We start from the raw sequence: 24,689 nt of genomic DNA on the forward strand, positions 1-24,689 counted from the left end.
GGTGCCCCATCTCAGGGACTTTCTGTGGGAGCTCTATCTCTGGGTGGCTCTTTCTCCAGATATATGCATGGCCTCACTTCTTTCAGGTCTCTGTTAAAATGCTACCTTAACTTCCCTGACAATCCTAAATACAAGAGCAACAATCTGGGCAAATATCTATCCCCCTTACGTTGGTTTTTTTTTTTTTTTTTTTTAAGATTTTGTTTATTTATTTGACAGACAGAGATCACAAGTAGGCAGAGAGGCAGGCCGGGGTGGGGGAAGCAGGGTCCCTGCTGAGCAGAGAGCCAGATATGGGGCTCGATCCCAGGACTTTGAGACCTTGAGATCATGACCTGAGCCGAAGGCAGAGGCTTTAACCCACTGAGTCACCCAGGTGCCCCACCTTGTTTGGTTTTACTCCATTTCACATTTAACATTTTTATTTGTTTATTGTTGGTATTCCACGTGAGAAGGAACTTTGTTTTGTCCAATTTGTATCCTCTTTGTTTAGAATATAGTAGGTGCTTAATAGGTTTTTATTAAAAAATAAACAAATGAGTCACCATGTTAGTGCATAAACCTGTATTCCATTATTTTTTAATGGTTGCTTAGTATTCCATTAGTGCATGTGCCTTAAGATATTTAACTAGACCCCAACTGAGGGATATTTAGGTTGTTTTCAATCTTTTGGTGAAAAGACAATACTGCAAAGAATAATCTTCTACATACTTCATGTTCTAAATATTTGAATGATGTATGTCTGAAGGGTAATTTCCTAAAAGCAGAAATACCGGGTCAAAGTAATTTGCTTTTGTGACTTTAGTAGCTATTGCTAAATTGTCTCACAAAGAGATTATACCAACATACAATCGCATCAATCATGTATGCATGTCTGTTTCTCCACCTCTTCAATAACATGTGTTAAACAGCCCATATTCATGTCACATGACTGCTTTCCTAAGATAACTTTATTCTCAAAAGTTGAATGAAATCCAAGGGACATATAGAGAAATAACATTTTCCTAATTATCTTCCTAAGAAGGGGAAATGAGTAGAGTAAGGACAAACATGACATGACACATTGGATAAAAAAAAAAAAAAATCTGAAGAAGCTGATAATTCAATGAAAAAATGACAGTAGCAGAATTACTAGATATATTTACCAACATAAACTTCATGCAGATAGGTATAGAAAGAATAGGCAGACATCTTAATTTTACCTATTGTTACCTCTTCATTCAGAGTGATAGGTCATTTTCCCCAGGTCCAGTTATTAGTTTAGTTTTCATTTAGTTTTAGTTTTCATCCTCCACCCCCATATTTGAGGTAGGTTTTGAGAGAATCACAGTTTCTTTCTTGGATTTACTGCTTCAGTCACACACCAGCAGCCTTTCTCAATGGGCATTCTATGGAAGAATTAAACTCTCATTACCTAAGATGGAGGTTAACGAACTTTTCTCTGAAGGACCAGGCAGTAAATATTTGTGGCTTTGAAGGCCATATGGTATTTGGTGTAACTACACAAGTCTGCCCTTGTAGCTCAAGAGCAGTCATAGGCGATATGTAAATGAATGAGCAAGACTCTGTGCTAGTCAAACTTACAAAAGCCGCTGGGCAACTGGATTTTCCCCATGTGGCTGTACTTGGTCGACACCTTCCCTAAGACAGCAATTAATGTAGTGAATGAGCTTCTCTTCCATGCAATGAGATAGCACTGGCTATCTATCACCCTTGGGAGAAATCAGAAAAGAGCCATGAAATGAATTTTCCGTATGGCTAATTCTTTCGCAAACCATAGATGCGAACGTCTGTAGGATCTAGAAAACCATCTTGGAATTGATGTCAGCTGGTTCCTTTGAAACCTGAAAGCTGTGCCTTTGAAAATTGCAGGCAGTGGTCCATATAGCCCTCTTTCTTCATCCCCGTTTAACATTTTTAGTCTGTGGCTCCATTAATTCCACCTTGCCCCAGGTCCTAAAGACCTGTTGAAAGCACATGTTTCTGCCTCTTGTGTCCTCTTTCTAACTCCCTAGTTCAACCATGGTTTTATGTTCTCCTAACTTAATTAATGCCAACAGTATTTTAAATAAACATAGCCCCACTAGTAGTTTTTATAAGCTTTGTCCACTGGGTGGGAAACTAAGGGATGGAGCACTGGAGATATTTCTTTCTCTAGCGGAGATGATATGTGATTTCTGGGAGAAAACCAGTGTCCAGAAGATTAATGACCCAAACACAGTACATAGCATGTGGGGTCCAGTCTGAGCACATAGGTTGGGCCCTGAAGAGTCACTTCTGGATTATGTAGGACAGGATTAGTTTATTCTGAGATTGGGGAAAAAAAAACATAGTTCACCTGACTGTCTGCATTTTCCTTTCTATTTTTTATTTTCTGCAAACCTTCTAGACTTTTCCTTGTTCCTTTATATCTTTTTCCCAGAAGGATTTAGGATTGAAAGAGGAACAAGTTAAAACTTAAACTAGTTGGTCTAGTTTCTGATTAGCTCTTCAAATAATAGATTAAGCTTGAGAAAAGCTCAAAACCATTGAGTAAAGTTGGCTTTTGCATTATTCGTAAACTTTTAAAATTCTTTCCCTGTTTTCGGATAGCACAAATGATGGATTGTTAGTTTTATTTCTAGAAAAATTTACTCCGATTTCCAAGTGATTACACGATTATTATTTTATTGGGGTGGATAAATGCAGAGGTAACATTTTGAACCCATCTGTGTGTTTTATCACCGTCATGAGTGCTTGCAATACAAAGGTTTTCTCAGGAATAAAGTGACTCAGATTTCCTGTCCTTGGCCTTTCTTCCCAAATCAGACCAAAGAGAAATAAAATACTTTAGTCTTTAATCAGTTAAAATACTGATAGTTGGGAAAATAACAAACAGGAGCATGTTGTCTTACCTATTGTCAAGCAAAATAAAATGTTTACTTGTTGGAAACACTATATCTTCTTTGAGTCTCTCTCTCTCCCTCTTTCTCCTATCTTCTTTTTTCTTGGTGGAATTTTTCTCTTATCTGAGCAAACGTTTTTCTTTGTTTGGCTCTTATTCTCTGAGCGGACATGAAAGCGACCCATTAACACCAACATGGGTCTATTTTAAGAGTAGGAGTTTGCAATACATGTAATTCTTATCCACTGTATTTCTCCAATTCTTAGCTCTCCTTTACTGCCTTTTAAACACTTTGCAAAATGGAAAACCTGTTCTAACAAAAAACAGCTAATTCTTTTGGAGATGCACAAGGAAATGCTATGCAGGGAAGCAGGGTTTCTTTAGTATGTGGCTGCTTGAAAGTTGCTGTTAAAGCAAGAGGACATTTTTGTCAAGTGTGATGAGAGTTTGAACAGAGTCTAACATTCTCATTAAGGAATAAAAATAAGGGTTCCAAATCTATATATTTATAGTAACTTTCAGAGGACACGCATATAGTTAAACTTCTAATTGCACACATCAAAACAGGAGACGTATGTGTTGGGTACATTTTGTGTACTTATCCAAGCTCTTTTTTTTTTTTTTTTAAGATTTTAATTATTTATTTGTCAGAGAGAGAGAGAAGAGAGTACAAGCAGGGAGAGCGGCAGTAAGAGGGAGAGGCAGGCTCCCTGCTGAGCAAGAAGCCCGATGGGGGCCGGATCCCAGAACCCTGGGATCATGACCTGAGTCACATGCAGACACTTAACTGACTGAGACACCCAGGCATCCCTATCCAAGCTCTTTTATCAAGAATCCAGGATGGGAATCTATTAAGAATGGGAATTTTTGAAAGGATACCAATATCTCCCAGTCTCTGGAAGATTCAGTTTTTTTATTCAATTTACTATTACTCTGGCTGTAAATCAGAAATGAGAGAACACTTAGATAAACTTAAAGATGGAAAATTTCTTAAAATATTTTAAAAATTAATTTTGGGGCCCTGGCTGGCTCTATTGGAAAAGATTATGACTCTTGATCTTGGAGTTGTGATCCCCATGCTGGGTGTAGAGATTATTAAAATAAATTTAAAAACATAATTTTGTGCTTGGTGGGGATAAAGTTTAAGAATATGTTATGTATCTGAGACAATTTATTTACAACTTATATGCAATTATGATACAGCAACATTCTTATTTTCAGTGTCATGTCTGTTAGACAATGACAGGAATGAGTAGTACAGTTGCTTCAGAAACAACTTGAATTGATTTGATAGATTGGTTATACTCCAGGCAACAAAATTATAATCTAGGGATTTGGCAGTTACTCTATTAAACACGTTAGGGATATTTTATTTCATGTCTCTTCTTTACCATCTGGACTGAAATATATTTTTTTAATATTTTATTTATTTATTTGAGAGAGAGTGAGTGAGAGAATGAGAGCATGAGCAGGGGTCCGAGGGAGAGGGAGAAGCAGGCACATTGCTGAGCAGGGAGCCCTATGCGGGACTCTATCCTAGGACCCTGGGATCATAATCTGAGCACAAGGCAACCACTTAAACAACTGAGCCACCCAGGTGCCCTGGACTGAAATATTCTTAATTCATTGTTAAGTCCTCCCCATTCCCACTCAGTGCAATACAGTGTCAGATGAGTTAAGGGACTGAACTGGGCAGCATCCAAGTATTTTGAATCACATTGTAGACGTTTCTGCTTTCCCAAAAAACCATATCAAGTAAACCTAAAGGTCTAAAGGAATATCAATGTTTTCTCATAATAACAGCTAGCCTTTTTGAGCAACTGTCTTAGGCACTGAATTATACATTTTATATATGCTGTGTCTTATCCATTCATCAATCTAGCACTTATCTTCACTTTTTTCCCAGAGAACATCAAGGCTCAGAAAAATGAAGTAATTTGCCCAAGCACATAAAGAAAAAATTGGAGAAGATTCAAACCCAGACTTATTTGTCCTTAAAGTGCATGTTTTGTCCTTTCTAACTTCATGCATCCCTTTGAATTTTTGGTATTTTGACCTATTACTTGGATGACTGCAAGGTCCACTTTGCTAAACAATATGCTGACAGTAATGTGCGTATTTACCTATGACAGGGAACTGTTTCTATTAACTCTGCTTGAGAGCAGAATGTACAGGACATGGATAAGTAGAGATGAATTGGGTCTTTTCCATACTGGAACTCAATAGCCAGAAGCAATATAGACCTAAGCTATGATTCTTACTAAAAGCACGTTAGCTATCTTTGGCAGTGTTGTGGATTCCTTCCTGTTACTACAATACTATCAGTATTGATTGTGATGATTTAATATCTATTTATAAGATAAATACAGGAAATTGCACTTTTAGGGAAAAAATGGACACAGAATGACACTTTTTCCTAGATACTTATACATTATGAATTTACATAGTACTAGGATCAGAAGTTTATAAAGACTCATGTCATTGTAAACCATATTGTGCTGCAGAACTTAAAAAATTATGTTTTATAACCCACTGAAGCAATGATAGTATTTTTATTTAGTGTAAAAAATTCAAAATTTCTACCTTAACTCAGAGAAAATATGTAGTGTTCTTCCTATTTCATGTTTATTTCAGAAAAGAAGTAGTTACACAGTTAATCATAGTTTGCACATCATGTATTAGGACAATTAAGTCTCTTGTATGTTACCATATGAATCTCAAGTTTAAACAAGTGATTAAAATGAGCTTTTTTTTCTCTTAGCAAATTATTAACACACGTGATTTGGGCTCTTCTTGCTCTTTGTACTATCTTATTATTATTACCATTTTGGCCGTATTCCTTTGTATAAACCGTTGCACCTCGCATGGCGTATTGCTCTTCCTTGGCATAATAAATATTTTTAAATAAAGCTGAGTCACAAGAATGTTAGGAAGCCCTCTCCCCAGGATTTCCTTCGTTAATGGTTGTTACTATCTTGCCTGATCGGTAAATGCATCTTTTAACTTTCTTGATCATCTCTTCCTCTTATTAACTGCGGGTAAGTAGCTCCTGTGGCCACTTCCTCCATGTCCTCAGTGGAAAGTTTCTGTGACTGTGACGTCATAGGTGGCCTCCGTGAACCTAAACAGCTTCAGTTTTGTGTTCTTCCTTTGGGCAGTTTTTCTTCTTTTTGGAATCTTTTCTTTTCTTTTTCTCTTCCTTTATTTGGTGTTCTTCCTCTATAATAAAAAAGAATGGAGAAAAAAAGATTGAGAATCAACCATTGGGAAAAGTAGAAATTAACTTTGGTTGTACAGGACTTGGGTACTCACTGTCGTTGCTTTTCCTGTCGGATAAGGAAAGGAAGTGGACCGCGGGAAGGAGGACAAAGAGAAGAGGAAGCAGAAATCCAACCACTGAGAAGAGACTGCTGAACATTCATTTCTTGTCAGGTAATGTTTTTGTTCAGTACCATCAAGACTGATCACGTCCTTTACACGACATGAGCTGTCTCTGCAGTATTTGAGCATTTAGATTGATGTTAAAGCTAACTGGGTGTGAGAAGACAGAGTGGGGGTGTAGAGGGCACATGATGGATTCTGGGAGCCCCCTTTGCTCAGATCCTCAGGTCCTAGTGACATTATTTTGTGGTCTGGTGGCTAACTTCAGTCTGTTACAGGGTCCGTGGACCTAACGTAGGAACTATCAAGATACCATTTCTTTAGGCACTAGTTTACATTTTTAGGGAGAAACAAGTCAATTACCACGCAGACATAATTATGACGGTCTTCCAGAACCCCAAGAAGTCTTGTTTAAACCTACGGGGTAGGCAAGAGAATCAGTAAAGACTGGGGAAAACCACTAAACCAAAAGATCCAGATGTTCTTTCCTTTGCTATGAACTAACACTATGATTTCTGACAAATCTTTTTATTTCTCTGGTTCTAGTTTCTAAATTTTTCAGATGAGTTGTCTCAGGTGCACTTTAAAGCACCGTATAGTTTTGGGATTCTACTTCTATCAACTGTGATCATTCATACTGTCCATTATATTGTTTAGTGCTGATGTCAGTTATTATTACTAATCTTCGCTTATTCATTCATTAAGCAATTACTGTTGAGCATCTATGATGCATCCAGATCTGTGCTAGATGCTGGGGATACATCAGTGAATAAAGCTGACAAAGATTCCTGTCTTCTTCTCCCCACATCTCCCAAACTCATATTCTTGCAGACAGAAACAGGCAATAAACAAACAAACAAAAAAAGAAGAAAATGTATATTATAATAGTAAGTGCTATATTAAAAAAAATAAAACATGACAAGGAGGATCAGGAGTCCTGAGGTGAGGAGGAGTTGAAATTCAAATGAGGTAGTTAGGATAAACCTTATTGAGAAGATGACATTGAGTAAAGACCTGGAGAAGGAGAAGTGAGCTGTGTGGATATGAGCTGTAAAAGTAATACAAGCAGAGAGAGAGTGACCAGTGGCAAGGTCCTAAGGCAGGAGCATTTCTGAATGTTCCAGAAACAGCAAGGATGGCAGTGTGCAGAGGGGGTCTAGAGGAGAGAACTAGGGAAGAAGGTCAAAAGGCTAGGGGAAAAACATTTGGCTCTGTGGGCCATTGTAGAGATTTGGGCTTTTACTGTCAGTGAAACAGGAAACTATGACAAGCTCTGAGGCAAGGGACGATACAATTAATTACTGCAGCACTCCAGATGAGAAATGATGGCGGTTCACCAGGGCCATGTCTGCGCAAGTTTAAGAAGATGTGATCGAGGTCTGGTTCTATTTTGAAGCTAGAGCTAACAGGTTGTGCTGACAATTTAGATAGGGGATATGAGAGAAAGAGAGACCTGTCTTGAGCTACTGGAAAGACCTAGCTGTCAGCGACTTTGGAGGGAAGATGACAGGTGGAGGAGATTCGGGGAGTGATACCAGGAATTATGTTTGGGTATTTGAGTTTGAAGTTGAGATGCTGAGGAGAAATGAGCTCTGGCTGGGGATCTATACCTGTGAGTCATCCATTTAGAGTTGGTGTTTAAAGCCAAAAGACTGGGTGAAAGAGATCACCATGGGAGAGTGTGTAGACAGAGAAGAGATCAAAGGATTGAGTTCTGGTCCCTCCAACATGAGGAGGAAACTACAAAAGAGATGAAGAATGACAGAGGAGGTAACGGGAAACCGAATAAATGTGTACTTACATATTTCTCGTTCCTGAAGGAATTTAGATTTATTTATTATTTATTATTATTTTTTAGATTGTATTTATTATTTGACAGAGAGAGACAGAGAGAGACACAGTGAGAGAGGGAACAAAAGCAGGGGGAGTGGGAGGGGGAGAAGCAGGCTTCCCAATGAGCAGGGAGTGCAGTGTGGGGCTCGAACCCAGGACCCTGGGATCATGACCTGAGCCGAAGGCAGCCACTTAATGACTGGGAGCCACCCAGGCACCCCAGCATTTAGACTTATAATCAAATTTACTACAGTAAAACTTTTGGCAGCTGAAAGTGAATTAGAAATTTCACAAACAGGGGTGCCTGTGTGGTTCAGTCAGTAGAGCATCCAACTCCGATTTGAATGGTACTTAAAAAAAAAAAGATTATTTATTTGAGAGAGATAGAGAGACAGCAACAGAGATAGTGAGGGAGAGCATAAGCAGGGAGTTGAGGGAACACAAGCCGGGAGGAGAGGGAGAAGCAGACTTCCTACTGAGCAGGGAGTCCAATGTGATGCGGGACTCTTCTCTGAGGACCGTGGTGTTGTGACCTGAGCCGAAGGCAGACTCTTAACTGACTGAGCCCCCCAGGAGCCCCTTGAATGGTACTTGCCAGGGTTGAATTTAGAACCTGGAAATTAAGATGTGAGCAGATATCAAGAGTCAAACGCTTAACCCACTGAGCCACCCAGGCACCCACATTTGAAAAGATCTTTTAAATACAGTATCATTCAAGTCACTGATATTATAAAGATACTGTAAAGAAATTGTCTAGCTTATAATTTCTTCAAATTTCCTGATTAGGTGTTTTAGTCATGATAGCTTCTCGTGTGTGTGTGTGTGTGTGTGTGTGTGTGTGTGTGTGTGTGTGTGTTTTAAAGTGGGGGGAAAGTCTTTTTTTTTTAAGATTTTATTTTATTATTTGACAGAGATCACAAGTAGACAGAGAGACAGGCAGAGAGAGAGGGGAAAGCAGACTCCCTGCTGAGCAGAGAACCCGGTGCGGAACTCGATCCCAAGACCCTAAGATCATGACCTAAGCCGAAGCTTAACCCACTGAGCCACCTAGGCGCCCCATCATGTGTGTTTTTAAAAGTAAGCAAAACCTTGAAGAATTCTGATGCTGTGGCAGCTGGCCAAAGACCATGTTTTCATTGCTTATCTGATTATCTTTTATTTATTGTGAGAGAAAAAGTAGGCATCACCTAAAGAAAAGGAAGATGTGAATTGTCTCCAGATGAATAAAGGGGTATTTCAAGAGAGTCCTCTCAGCAAAGCTAGGTTTCTAGTCCTGTGCTACTTTGAAAGGAATGTCCTGCATAAAAATGTTAGACTGGGTTGACATATCATGAAAATAACTAAAAGGTGTCCTAGAATAGGGTATCTGAGAGAGGGAAACATTAACCTCAGTTTTTGTCAAGAGAAGAATAAAAGATTAAAGAAAGAGCTTTTTCTCAAGAATAAGAACCACCTTTCCACTTTGCTTTTTTCTGAGTTGCAGAAATGTTCCGGGATGATGCAAATACATTGGTGAAGAAGCGTCAGATTCATCAAGATTTAGCTAAACTCTTACATTTCTGGTAATTACTGGGAGGTCAAATGGATTTGCTTTCATTCTTTTCTAGATATAAAATCCTATATGGAGGTAGGAGTAAAACTCAAAAGGTTAAATAACTAACAATTATACATTGAGAATAGCATGCCTCTACACAGTGAAATTTCTCTTAGGGTTAACAAATATATTGGTGGACGTGAGTGAAAGTGCAATTACTTTGACAGTTCATGTTAAATGACAACATGACTTTCATGTAAGAATCAAATTGTTAAGTTATTCCTGAATCTGTTCCATATAGATATTTGACCAAATTTTTGTTATTACCTCTAGAATGTCAGTGTAGATAAAGGAGGGACTCCAGGCAGTCACCTGAGTGAACTCATTTATATCTCTGTTATCTTTGATTCTCCTTTAACACCCTCAACACCAATGCTGTTGACAAATCTATTTCTGCATTCCAGGACTGTTAGCTAATTATTTGCAGATCCTTGGAATCCGCAAACATTCAGAGACTAGCACCGAAGCTGACTGAAAAACTCCTTATGATAATTAAATTATTCTTGAATTCTTGTTGTGTATAAGGGAAAAAAAATCCAGAAATGGCCCCTTTTGAGATTCCCCCCAACCCAGATCACATAGAACTTTTAAAATAAGAACATCAGAGATAAGTGCTTTGTTTCGATTGCTCCCTAACTCTCAAGTTGCATTAATGTCAGAGAACTCTCCAAATTTTCTGGTAAGACATAAAATCAAATGCATTTTACTTTCTGAACTGATGGATTTTATGCCTGAAATAGTAAATAAGGATACCATAGAATGCTTTGTGAAATTGTTTGAAATTTCTGAAAATGACATATGAAGTATTAGATAAGTTTCTTTAAATGAGTTCAAGAAATAGTCTTAAAAATGGGGAGAAAATGAATTTTACAGATTAGTGTTGGACGCTAAGAAGTTAGTTGACTTGAAATGTTTTTTCATCAGTACAATGCCTAGGGCACTAATTTCTGAGACTCTGTTTCTCCTTTTATAAAATGGAAATTCTAATATTTTCCATGGATTTACCACATGGAAAAACAAATAGTGTGTATAAGATATTTAGTGAAGATACCATTTATCTTTGCAAATACTATTATTTATCAGAAGAATTAATTCTAATGAACGTAACTAGAGCAAGCAATTATATTCAACTTTAAAATTATTTTTTATTTTTTTATAAAATTTTTTATAAAATTTTATAAAACTTTATATAAAATTTATTTTTTCCAGTTTTTAAAATTGAGATAGAATTGACTTACAACATATTAGTTTTAGGTGTACAACATGATGCTTCATTGTATGTATATATTGTGAAATGATTGTCATAATAAGTCTAGTTAATATCTTTCGCTACTCATAGTTGTACAATTTTTTCTTGTGATGAGAACTTCTAAGCTCTACTTAAACTTTTTAATTTTTAATTTTTTTATACTCAAACTTTTTTAGCAATTTTCAAATATACAATACCCTATTATCATAACTCCTAAATATATAATACTATATTATTAATTATAGTCAACTACTTTTCTGAAACGTAAATACTACATAGTATTAAAAACGTTCTTCCAAATCAGAAAAAGTGAACACCGGTGATATTTGTATTACTTGCCAAGAAAAACAAAGGTTTGAAAAGACATCTGAAAAACATTTGTGCAAACAGAAGTCTTCCTAATAATACAAGAATGAAGATGGTAGGGAGTGTCTTTGAAAAAGATTGAATTAAAGAGCTGAGCAATGAGCCTAGACAGGGAATGGTACTATAGCCCTGAAAAATTGACAATAATACATGCCCCACGGTGCATGTACGCAAACACATCGCCATAGACGTTAAAAGCACAAGTGTACGTCTAAATGAGAACTTGATGCTATAGCCAAAGTTCTTCTCTTAAATTGTTGCCTTCTTAAAGCACTGAAGAGACTAGAACAGAACAGGATACAAAACAGACCTATATCCCTGGGCGACTGATAGTGTGCATATGTTTATATAAAGTGTATTTTCTAAAGAGGGATAGGATTGGAGGTCAGGATTAAGAAATGTAGAATTGCCATTATCCACATAAAGTGAGTTCATGACATTTGAGATTCAATTGTCAGAGAAGAAAGAGCACAGAGAACACTAGGTTTACCCTGACTTTATCCACTACTTTTAGCTTTGTTAAAAAAAAAAAAAAGCCCAAATGCTTATTTTTAATTTGAAACAAAAAGAAAGGTATAGAGGAAGGGAAACAAGAGAGAAAAGAAGGAGGGAGGGATGGGGGAAAAATTAAAGTACCAGAGAAAGGCTATGTTTACCCTGTGAAAATATGCATTTCTTTCTCTAAACAGCTCATAGTAGTTATAAAAATCCTGGCACACCATTTGGCAACTCCCCCCTTCCTGGTATTGTCTAGGGAAGAACAACATTAATTTCAGTTTACCACAAGTACCACTATCCCATTTTTTTAAAAGTAGTTTTAAGAATTGTTTAACGAAAACTCTAAGATGTAAACAAAGAGCACTGAAAATTATTAAAATATAACCATCTACCCCTGAGGTTAGAAATTAAAGTCACCCTTCTTTCCCTCAATTTTCTGTCCTCAAACATTTCTGGAAAATGGTCTTTAGTTTCTGCAAGGAATTATTGGTGATAGTTGTAACCTCATGGTTTCAATAGGGATTCCAAGAACAAAGTTTGAGCTATGCCTATGGTTTATGGGTGCTAATTTAAGGTCCAACAATTTTTTTCATAACTGTCTTTGCATCCTGTACATACCCATTTACACTTTACATCTGGGTAGGGTCAAGCAGGCTCCAAGCCTCTAAACCCAGCCTAGAGTGTTAGAATATTCTAACAAGGCAGTGACAGCACTTCGGGCAAAAGTCGATCAAGCTTCGCTGGTTTGGTGTTCTACCTAGAGAAACTTGCCGTTAGCATTTAGGCACAAGAGAAGATAAACTTCAGTAGTTAAAGTGTGAGTACATTTTCTAGATAATCAGTCTTTGGCCCAAGAATGCCAAAATAAAGCCCTAGAATTCTTGGGGCGCCTGGGCGGCTCAGTCGTTAAGTGTCTGCCTTTGGCTCAGGTCATGGTCCCAGGGTCCTGGGATTGAGCCCCACATTGGGCTCCTTGCTCAGCAGGAAGCCTGCTTCTCCCTCTCCCACTCCCCCTGCTTGTGTTCCCTTTCTCGCTGTGTCTCTCTCTATCAAATAAATAAATAAAATCTTAAAAAAAAAAAAAGCCCTAGAATTCTAGAAGGAAATAGACACATAAGCTAAAATACATATTTGAAATTAAAATAAAAACTTAAAAAATAAAATACATATTCAATGAGCAAGTGTTAATCTTTCTCTCTCTCTCTTCCCCTCTCTCTCTTTCTCTCTTTGTAAATTCTAGGATTTCTGGCAATAATTGTGACCCTTGAGTGGCAGAATATTAACTACTCATAAAAAATGTAGTTATCAAAGTTTCCAGAAAGATGTCATTGATGCACTCTTTCACCTTAGTATAAACCAAGCCCCAGGAAAAGCTTTCAGGTAGCTCTTGAATGGAATTTTCAATATCTCTTAGGATAATCTAAATATAACCCACTACTTAGAGCTGGAGCCATGAAGGCTGTCACTGCTGGTGGGTGGAGGTTGGATTACTGGGTAAATAATTTAGCAAACATCCTTCAACTAGGATTAAGTTCCTGGGAAATTGTGTCATAAAAACAAAAATAAATTCTACCACTTTCCTCAAATCTGTGGAAGTTGATTTTCCTTAGGGTTATAATTTTTAGATATAAATTTGATACTGGTTTATTGTACTTACATACTTCCTTAAAAATGCTTGGACTCTTGACCATCTCAGATGGGAAAACCATAGCTTATGTGGTCTTTAGGGATAACTATTATCTTTCATGCTACAGAATTTTTACTATTTACAAATCGAAGTTTAGGATTGGATTTAGGGAGCTGAGAGGATCCAATCTGTCTGTAGCCATGATATTTGACAATCTATTCCAAAAGATATTCTGCTCCTACCATTGTAAGAAAGTGTCTGATCTTACAATATTTTTTAAAGATTTTGGGGGGGGAGGGGGGAGAGAGAGAGAGTGAAAGAGAGAGAGAGAGAGAGAGAACACACGCGTGTGCACAAGCACGGGGGAGGGGCGGAGGGAGAAGTAGACTTCTTGGCTGAGTAGGGACCCAGTTGTGGGACTTGATGTGGGGCTTGATCCCAGGACCCTGGGATCATGACCTGAGCTGAAGGCAGATACTTAACCAACTGAGCCACCCAGGTGACATGATTTTACAATTCTTGAAACAGGTTTCCATTCGTTAGAGTCATATAACAAGCTTATATAAAATATACATTGGATATTTGAAAGTTGGATCTCGGGGCGCCTGGGTGGCTCAGTGGGTTAGGCCTCTGCCTTCAGCTCAGGTCATGATCTTAGGGTCCTGGGATCTGGCTGGCATTGGGCTCTCTGCTCAGCCCGGAGCCTGCTTCCCTCCCTCTCTTTGCCTGCCTTTCTGCCGGCTTGTGATCTCTCTCTCTGTCAAATAAATAAAACCTAGAAAAAAAGTTGGATCTCTATCTCAAGAATCTATCTCATTAATAAACAAAATATTTAGTGCCTATATAAATAATTCCTTCACTATGATTAGTATTTTATAGTTTCCAAGGTTTACTTGAATGCATCATTTCACTGGATCTTCCCGCCAGGCAGGGTAAGTGATGTTATCTCCATTTTACAGAATAAGAGATTGAGGCTTACAGACTTTTGATGACTGACCTTGAATTTCAGAGTTACTAAAGTTTTTGAGAAATAAAGCAGTGTGGACCAACAAAAATAGCTAAAGAAACCCATTTTGGAGTGATTTTTAAAAGTTTTTGTCCTGCAGAAATCTTTCTTCTTCCTTAGTAAATGTTTCAAGATTGTCTGAACTATTCAGGGAATTAAAAAAAAAAAAAAAAAAGACACCCCCCCACCCCTCCCCCATGCTGTGGGAGTGGTGGTTTGGGAACTCTCAGCAGCAGCTTAAAAGCAAAGCTCTTTTTGTCCAAAGACACAGTATCCCAGAAGTACACATGGAACTCTGTATAATCAGTGGAATGAGGCCAGCTATGGCACATTCCTTTGAGACGTTTTCATCTTGATTCTTGTTAAGATTCCCAGGTGTGTAAATAGGCTGGAGGATTCCCAAACTGGCTTTCTCTTATTTGCATCTCAACACTCGAGGAAGTATTTCTCCCAAGATCTTTTGTAGTCTATTAAACAGGAGTCAACAAACCATATTCTTGAATTTACTGGGTTACTGCTGTATTTCCATTCCTATGAAATTCATTACATTGTATCTAATTCCACCCGTTTGTGGGTTATTTTGCCATCTTTTAAAAGATTTCTTATGCCCATCAAATGGTCTTTTCTGCATCAAAAAAAGTTTTATCTGGATATGTGGCATTTTCTTTTTTTTTGAAAGAAAAAAAAATTTTTTTTAATTCTTAAGTAATCTCTATTCCCAAAGTGGGGCTTGAACTCACAACTCTGAGATCAAGAGCTGCATGCTCCTCTGAGCCAGCCAGGTGTCCTGGGGCATTTTCTAATATCAAGGACCAATGGCATTAGCAATTACGTTTACCAGCCACATATTAAACGGTTGTTTGTTTCAGAGTTCAAATAAAGAAGGTAGCTAAGCTGCAGCCATTAGTCTATAACTTAAGGGCAGTCTTAGGAGTCAAGCTTGGAATGTCTTTTGCACTCAAATTATTTTATTTCAGCAAGATGCCCTTTAACTTTTTATATAAAAATCTGAAGAATACAACTTTTCTATGTTGGCAGAGAACTTTGCATTCAGAAATGAGTTTAAGGTAATCCAATACATTCATTTTATTGAAATGACTGCTGTAGGGGCACCTGGGTGGCTCAGTGGGTTAAACCGCTGCCTTCAGCTCGGATTATGATCCCAGGATCCTGGAATCGAGCCCCGCATCGGGCTCTCTGCTCAGCAGGGAGCCTGCTTCCCCCCTCTCTCTGCCTGTCTCTCTGCCTACTATGTGATCTCTGTCTGTCAATTAAATAAATAAAATCTTAAAAAAAAAAAGGAAAAAAAAAAGAAGTGACTGCTGTAAAGAAACTCTTATAATGTCTTTTAAAATTATCCTTTAGGTACAGATATACGCACTTATTCATAGATAACTTTAAACTTCACTGTACTATTTATATGTTTTATTGTCCTTTGTATATTACATTCTTTGATATTTGACATGAAAATGCAGAACTCTGCCATTTAATGCTGCATTGAATATTACCCTTTTTAAGTTTATGTATTTCAACTAAAGTATTTATATTGCTTTAGAGATAAAGTAGTGTTTCATGTGCTTTTTAAATTTTATTTTTTAATTTACACAAAGTACAACTCACTTTTTTTGGTGGAGAGTTCCATGAATTTTGCCAAGACCCAAGCATCACCATACTCAGGATACAGAACAAAACCCTTGATTCGATTTTCCCTCGTGCTATTTCTTGTAGTCAAATCTTCCTCCTATTCTTATCAGGGGGCAACCACTATTATTTTCTGTCCCTATAGTTTTGCTCTTTCCAGAATGTCAAACAAATGGAATCCTAAGGTATGCAACATTTGAGTTTGGCTTCTTGCACTCAGCAAAGTAGTTTTTCAACTGAGAACATCCTTGGCTCGCACAGAGGACATCTGACATATTTGGAGACATATTTGTTTGCCAGAACAGGGAGCACTGGGGGAGTCTGATCTGGATCTGGCGGGAGGAGGCCAGGGATAGGGTTAAATATCCTATGGTGAACAAGACAGCCTCCCACAACAAAGAACTGTCTGGCTCAAAACGTCAATGGTGCTAAGGTGGAGAAACACTAACTTCGCATAATGCATTTGAGATTCGTTCATATTGTTGCACGGATCAATCAGTAGTTCATTCTTTTTTAGTGCTCAGTAGTGCTCTGTTGTGTGCAAGTATCATAGTCTTTATGCAGATACCCACTAACGGACATTTGGGTTGTTCCTAGTTTTTGGCACTTCTGAAAATTTTTGAGTGAACACAGTCTTGGGAGGAGGATTGCCTGATCATATGGTAAGCGTATGTTTAACTTTATAAAAAATCCAAACTGTTTCTCAGAGGGGCTGTACTATTTTATTTTGCATTCCCACCAGGAGCACAAGAGAGTTGCAGTTGCTCTGTATCTTTGGCTGCACTGGGTATTGTTTTTTGTTTTTTTGTTTTTTTAAGTCATCCTCATGGATATGTGGTAGTATCTCACTGCACTTTTAAGTTTGTGGATTTTGGTGAATTTTTAGAGTTGTAGAATTTAATGTACATTTTCTGAAATTTCAAAAAATAGTGTTACATAAATAAAGTATGTAACAGCTGGCACAAAGTTATGAATGTCTTTGTAAACTTTCATTCTGTTCTTTCTCAGTATAGAGCTACTGATCCTTTTATAGTTTCTATCTTTTCTTTTCTTTTTTTTTAAGATTTCATTTATTTATTTGACAGACAGAGATCACAAGTAGGCAGAGAGGCAGGCAGAGAGAGAGAGAGAGGAGGAAGCAGGCTCCCTGCTAAGCAGAGAGCCCAATGCGGGGCTCTATTCCAGGATCCTGGGATCATGACCTGAGCCGAAGACAGAGGCTTTAACCCACTGAGCCACCCAGGCAACCCTTACAGTTTCTATGTTAAGAGAACCCAGTTTACCATTGTTGGATTCTCTGATGTACAGAGATCTTCCCCATATGTCTGGCCCAGGCTACATGGACTTTGAGAAAAGGTGAAGGAGGAAGAGAAGCCATCCCCATTTTAGATAAAATTAAAGGACTATTTGTAGGAGTTGTACACACTTCTTCTAGTTCACTGGGGAAAGGGACAAAACCTTGATGTTCTCATTGTCTAGTGTGGTCCTTGGCTGGAAGTGAATTCCGGAGAAGTGGTTCTTGAACACAACAGAGTGAAATTATTTTTTCTTAGATTTAAGGGCTTGTAAAATATTTTCCTTTACTGGCTGGTTGCTGAAATTACTTCCGAGATGTAAGCAACTAGTTACCTACTCTCACGATCTGCTGTATTGCCACCTCTAGCAAGCTTTATTAAACGGTTTCTTGGGGTGCCTGGGTGGCTCAGTGGGTTAAAGCCTCTGCCTTCGGCTCAGGTTATGATCTCAGAGTCCTGGGATCGAGCTCCGCATTGGGCTCTCTGCTTAGCAGGGAACCTGCTTCCTCCTCTCTCTCTGCCTGCCTCTCTGCCTAGTTGTGATTTCTCTCTGTCAAATAAATAAAATATTAAAAAAGAAAAAAAAAACGGTTCCTTGCATCTTTTCTTTTTTTAAGCATAACTTTATTGGTTCGCCTACTTCCCTAGATTAGGTGTGTCCGGAGTATTGATGCTGAGAGGATGTTATGATTTTGCTTACAACCAGCTTGAAACTTGCCATCAGAAAGAACGAACCATGGCCCTCTATCATTCTAGTCATAATTCAAGGCTTCCAGGTGAGAGAAATAGATAGGAGGACCTCAGTCCCACTAATGGCCGTGGCTTCCTAACTTCGGACAAATTGATTTGTAAGGCCAGAAGGCTCATGGCAGCCAATGAAAACAGAAAGAATGCAGAAAATTAATCTTAAAACTATGTGTAAGGAGAGTGCATCTACAGACTGGCCAGCAATCTTAGTTGGGTCTTTTTGCTAAGATGGGCTTTCCACACTTTTATGAAATGAAGGCAGGGGCGTACAATTTGGGATCCAGACATTTCGGCATTTGATTCCCAACAGTTTAACTGGAAACCTTGGTGCCTGCGGCCGTTGGCACGCACAGCACTATGGCGTGAGGTATGAGTTCAGCGTGCTATTAGTTCACTCACACAGTACAGAAATAGCCTGAGGTGACGAAAATGAAAACCCAACCCTAATTATTTGAGAACTGGAAATGAACACACACAGTCCTCATCTGCACGCTTCACAAGACCACACTGTTTCACTTATACATATCCCAGTGTGAACTTCTCTGGGATCGAAAGATATTTAATTTATGCTTCATTTTAGCTAATTTATGGTCAAACTTGGGTAATTGCAAACACCACTTTAGGGGAGTTAATGATGCCCTCATTTGAAACTGATGTAGTCAGGGCCTGGATTTACATTTGTTCCTTCCTTTCTCAATGTTGTTTTACATTTTCCTCAGGGTAGGAGGTCACTTTTTTCCAAAAAAGTTCACTGCCATAGCAAACAATTGTGGGTTATTTTTGCTCAAGGACACTTGAATTTTAGATGTGAGGGTTAATTTGGCCACACAGTCACACAGATACTTCTGAATCAATTCTATTTTCCACACTTGCATCTGACTCAGCTGTGCTGAATAAGAACATGAATCATGAGGGGCACATGTGTGGCTTTGTTGGTTAAGTGTCTTGCCTTCGGCTCAGGTCATGATCCCAGGGTCCTGGGATCGAGCCCCACATTGGGCTGTCTGCTCAGTGAGGAACCTTCTTCTCCCTCTCCCTCTGCTGCTCCCCTGTTTGTGCTCGCTTGCTCTCTCTCTCTCTCTGACAAATAAATAAATAAAGTCTTTGAAAAAACAACAACAACAACAACAAAAAACCAAGAATCATGACCGTGCATTCAGACCTAGACCTACGTCTTCCTAGCTAGGACCCTGGGCACATTGCTTCTGGGAGCTTTCTTTTCCTCATCTCTCAAGTAGGGGTAATAATACATCCCTACATTATAATGTGGTCACCAGGATCAAATAAGGAGTAAATGCTTGACATGCACTAAACGCTCAAAATATTATTATTATTTGCTCTATGGATACCATCAACTCTTGAAAATGCGTTATATTGTAGACAATTCAAATTGTGTACAAAAGAAAATGATCTTATATCAAGTCATCAACTAGAACTCTCACAGTTTGTGCTGGTACTATTGAATTAATTTAGTGTTATTAGAGGCATGTATTTATTTTTTTGTTTGGGGTTTATTTGTTGTTATTGTTGTTTGGAAAAAGATGTATTGTTCCTGCAGAAAAAAATCCCTCCCCTCATTTACGTGCATAAAATCTGTATCTTCCTTCCTTGGTTTTGCATCACTACTCCTGACTGCTGTATAGTTTATATCTTATGGCTACTTGTTGGCTCTGATTTGTAAGACCGATCTAGAAAAAATAGGAATTTCCTTAAATGTCAAATGTGTTTGGTGCTGTCTGATCAACATGGACCACTGCAGTGGTGATTTCTTTTTTTTTTTTTAAGATTTTATTTATTTATCTGTCAGAGAGAGTGAGCACAGGCAGACAGAGAGGCAGGCAGAGGCAGAGGGAGAAGCAGGCTCCCCTCCGAGCAAGGAGCCCAATGTGGGACTCGATCCCAGGACTCTGGGATCATGACCCGAGCCGAAGGCAGCTGCTCAACCAACTGAGCCACCCAGGCGTCCCTGCAGTGGTGATTTCTTTCAGGAACAGATAACTTTAAATCAAACTTTTATGATTGGCAGACCCATAAAACTTACAAAGCAGAGATTTTTTCTAAGTTCAGAATTATATTCACTTTATGCCCATCTGATTTCATGGTTTTTGAAAACTTTTTTTTTTTATTTTTTAATGAAACATCTTTCAAAATTCAGTGGTGCTGAGCGGAGACACATTCATTGTCTCTCCCTCATCGAGGCAACTTCTTGCCTGGGTGGCTTCCACGTCATCTTCTTGTTTATCTTCCTACTTTGTCCAGCATTATCTTTCTAATCTTGTCTGGATGATCTTTTAAAAAATATGTATCTAATTGTGTCTCTACCATGCTTAAAATCGTTCATTGTTTTCCTTTTGCTCATGGGATAAAATCAGAAGTCCTGACCTTGGCTTTCAGGCCACTGACCTACCTTATCACAGCCATTCTGCCTGACCCTTTGTGGCCAAACCATATGTGGCATCATGTTACTTTTTCCTGCCCCTTTCCACCGAATGGCATGCCCATTTGGTCTTCCACAGATAGAATGTCAGCTCTCTTTCTTCCCCCTCCCCCGCTGCCTTACCCTTATCTTCTTCAATGCTCAGCTTAAATGTCATTTCTCAGGGATGTTTCTCTTAGTCTCTTACATGTGGTCAGATTCTCATACTGTATATCTCTTGGCATTTTATATTTCTTCCTAACACTTATCACAGCCATAAGAAAATAGTTATGGGGTTAAATATTCACTTTCCCCAACATTATGTATGTAAGCTTTATGAGGGAAATTTTGTTTAACAAAATAGTCAACAGCTACCACAGTGAATGCATGCTAAGCTTTTGACTGATATTTGTCAAATACATGATTAAATGACATGTTTATTACTATGCTGTCAATGTTTCAAATACAGGAGATGCTCAGTAGTATTTGATATAGTATTTCATTCTCAGTAAATGAAAATGCTATCTATTTAGGAAGAAAAGGGGTGCTACAGTAGTGGGGAGCAAGTCGTAGCGAATCACCATGAAAGGACCCTCTGAGGATGACAAAAACCTCAGGAAAAGATGTAATGAACTATTTGGATGATTATCAGCTCACTGGAGTTTTTTGCGTGTGGAGAGTTCCTCCAGTTTTGCTTATTTAAGGAGTTTGGAGGGCAATGCACTTGTGTCAGGATATATGGTTCTGTCGCTGGCTGGCTGTGTAACTTCAAAGGTCATGTATCTCCTAGGTCAGGAAGGACACGGGGATCTTCCTTACCTCCCCAAACAACATCAAAGGTCTATGAGGGTCCCACGAAAAGTGTGAAAGTACTGTGTAAGCCATAAATGGTTATATATGTGTGATTATTTAACTGTGCAAGGAATTTATAATAGGTTGTTGGTAAAAGAATTAATCCATTTGGAAGGGCATGAAGTCCTCTCTCCTAATGCTTCTTTCCAGAGTTACTCACTTTTGCCAGTTTCTCTGTGTTCTTGTCCTTCTACATATGATCTGTAGATTGGTTGATCCGTGTGTGTGTATATAATGTGTATATGTGTGTTTATAAACACACACACAAATGTATATGCAAATCCAAAACTACAAATCAGATCATAATACAGCTCAGCAGTATATTTTTCCAGTTCCTGCGTCTTGGATATTTTGACGACAGTGCATACAGAGTTCTTTGAACTACTGCGTAGTATTCTACTGTGTAGCATCTGCTATGGTTTATCTTATTTCCATGATGAAGGATATAGAGCTTGTTTCCATTTTCTTACTACTATAACCAGTGCCTCAGGGAATATCCCATTTGATTTCTCTTCTCTGATTAAAATAATTCAGTAGTTTCCTATTTGTTCTCTCTGCATGTACATCTCAGACCACATGGCTGAAGTCTGGTGCTCACTGAGTAGCGCTAGAACTGAAGTTGTCTTTACAATATTACCTCTGGCTTCAGGGAAGTTTCAGAATTGTTTCTAGTGTAGCTTCCCTGCTCTGGTGAAGGTGGCCTGTTCTCTGCATGTGACTTTCTTATTTTATCTTTTCACCTTTATAAATCCTGGGCTTAAACATGTTCCTTTGACTCTCTCTTTGTATAAATTTCTAAAAATCCACCTCTTCCCCAAAAGTCTGTGTGGGCTAATTCAACTACAGTTTTTTGATGCCATCAATATTCTAGTTGTTTTTTTAAAGCAAGCTGAATTGTTATGTTGTCCATCTCACTATACTAGAAACAAATGTGAATACGAGAACTTTGTAAGATTTCTTTAATTATTCCTTGTTTGTAAGTTGTCACATTCTAAGTTTTCTTTCTTTCTTTTTTTTAAGATTTTATTTATTTATTTGACAGAGAGAGAGAGAGAGAGAGATTACAAACAGGGGGAGTAGCAGACTCCCTGCTGAGCAGGGAGCCCAATGCAGGGCTCGATCCCGGGACCTTGGGATCATGATCTGAGCCGAAGGCAGACGCTTAACTGACTGAGCCACCCAGGCACCCCTGTCACAATCTAAGTTAACAATGGCTAACAGATGTGCCCTAGCCTACCCTGCAGGGTTCTCCTGCCAGATTTTGCTCACTATATACAACTTTGCTTTTGCTACTGCTGAGCGTACATGGTGCTGTCGGCAAGATGGTGTGATATGGTTAAAGTGGGATGAAACCTTCCTTTGTAAGAGGTAAGAGGAATTCCTTAACATCAGATCAGTACCGAAATATGTGTTTACTGGCATGGGCCAGAATTTTGCCTCATGAATATTTCAAAGACTGTGGTCAGGGCAGTGAAGCGGTTAGAGTCAACAGTTACATACATGGAGACGAGCTGTTGAGCAAAGTAACTATGGAGGCATTTCTCGGCCTCGTAAGAGATGATTAGGTTAGAGCCCTGGCTGTGTTGTAATGGTTTTTATTTGTTGACGCTGTTTTGTATCTGTTCAATGTTCCTTTAAGGACACAGCCTCCCAAATTCCAGAATTCAAACTGGTGGCTGCAACAATTTTTTGCCAGCCAGAAGGTCTTTCCAGAACAAAGTAGGTGTCATTTCTGTTTTTAAAGGTCTGTGATGCCTGCTATAGAGTTGAGTAACAGGTACTCAACAAATATTTCTTTTTTTTCCCCAGTCTTTTAATAGTTTTTTAATTTAAGTCATCTTAACACTGAATGTGGGGCTCAAACTCACGACCCCAAGATCGAGAGTCATCATATGCTCTTCCAACTGAGCCAGCGAGGCACCCCAACAAATGCTTTTTACTATCAATTGGCACTTGGCAGCACCAAGCAAATGAGAGCCCAAGCCAAAAACCAAACAACAAACCACAAGCGAAAACAAAATCAGAACTAGCTTGTAAGGCGCTGTAGAAGTGAGACATTTCTACATAACTGCTGATTTGGAGCGAAGAAACAGTATGCATAGGAGAAATGCCAAGAGTATTCTATTAAGAATAGCCTGGACAAAACCAACAAAAACAGTAAAATAATGAATGCAGCATCTGTGATTTAATTCTTAATAATAGGTTTTTTTGTTTTGTTTTTTAAAGATTTTATTTATTTATTTGACAGAGAGAGAGAGAGAGAGCGAGCGAGAGGGAACACAAGCAGGGGGAGTGGGAGAGGGAGAAGCAGGCTCCCTGCTGAGCAGGGAGCCTGATGTAGGGCTCAATCCCAGGACCCTGAGATCATGACCTGAGCCGAAGGTAGATGCTTAACAACTGAGCTACCCAGGTGCCCCTGTTTGTTTTAAATATAGTACCATGTTTTAGTTTTCACAACAGCCTTGCGTGGGTAATTAGAATCATATAAATGAAGTGAGCCTCGGAGCAGTCATACAACTTGCTCGGGTCACATTGCGAGTAAAATAGCAGGGACAGGATTCGAGCCATTTCCAGCTGATGCTAATACAAATATTCTAACTGTTGTTTTCACCTGGATCTCTTTGGGTAGGAGGGGTGGAAAGGGGTACAGGGCTTTTTGGTCATATCAGCACAACTGGCTAGTATTAGCTGAAACATCTCAACAAACTCTTAACAGATTAAAAGTCCCGGGAGCGAAGGAGTTCCAAGATAATTTGGAAAATTATCTTCATTTCTCTCCCTCAAGCTCGGTGTCCCCGGCTCGGAGTCACCAGGGCGGCTCCACGGCAGTCCTGCGGCCATTCTGGAAGGCAACGTCTGGCACGGGGATGTCGGAAAGGCTCCTGTTTGTCAGGAGGCTGGACACACCTTTGGTGAAGGATCATTACCTACCCAGAATATCCTTATAATTCCCTGATGGGTCACTTACATTTTATCACTTCCTACGGGTCATTAGACCAGAGAGCTTTCAAAGACAGGGCCCGGGGAGCAGGTGGGCGACAAGGTCATTCAGGCAGGAAACAGCCAGGCTGCGTCACAATGTACTAGTCTCTGAAGATACAAAGAGGCCGTGACAGGAGCCTCTTCGAAACCGATACTGCAGCTTCACGCCGTCCGGCTTACGAACGGAAGAACAAAGACTTGGATGGAAAACAATTCTTCACAACTCAAGAAAATAAAAGGAAGCGGTGGTCTGGGTGATGCAAAAAAGGGAAATGCCCCCAAACCATTTTCTATTTGGCTGTGGCACGCATCCCATGA

General features: G+C 38.9%; 1 protein-coding gene across 1 annotated transcript in view; it reads right to left on the reverse strand.

The window, feature by feature from the left end:
- Positions 1–6,005: 6,005 nt before the first annotated feature.
- Positions 6,006–24,689, reverse strand: part of SMIM31 (small integral membrane protein 31) — a gene marked incomplete at both ends in the record, with an annotated part of 29,577 nt that continues 10,893 nt past the window's right edge. Inside the window, one exon of the mRNA XM_080797133.1 lies at positions 6,006–6,103. Within this exon, the coding sequence (XP_080653259.1) occupies positions 6,006–6,103 (98 nt within the window). The remainder of the gene's footprint in view (positions 6,104–24,689) is intronic.

Source organism: Martes martes, assembly GCF_963455335.1.
Source record: "Martes martes genome assembly, chromosome: 2".
NCBI lineage: Eukaryota > Metazoa > Chordata > Mammalia > Carnivora > Mustelidae > Martes > Martes martes.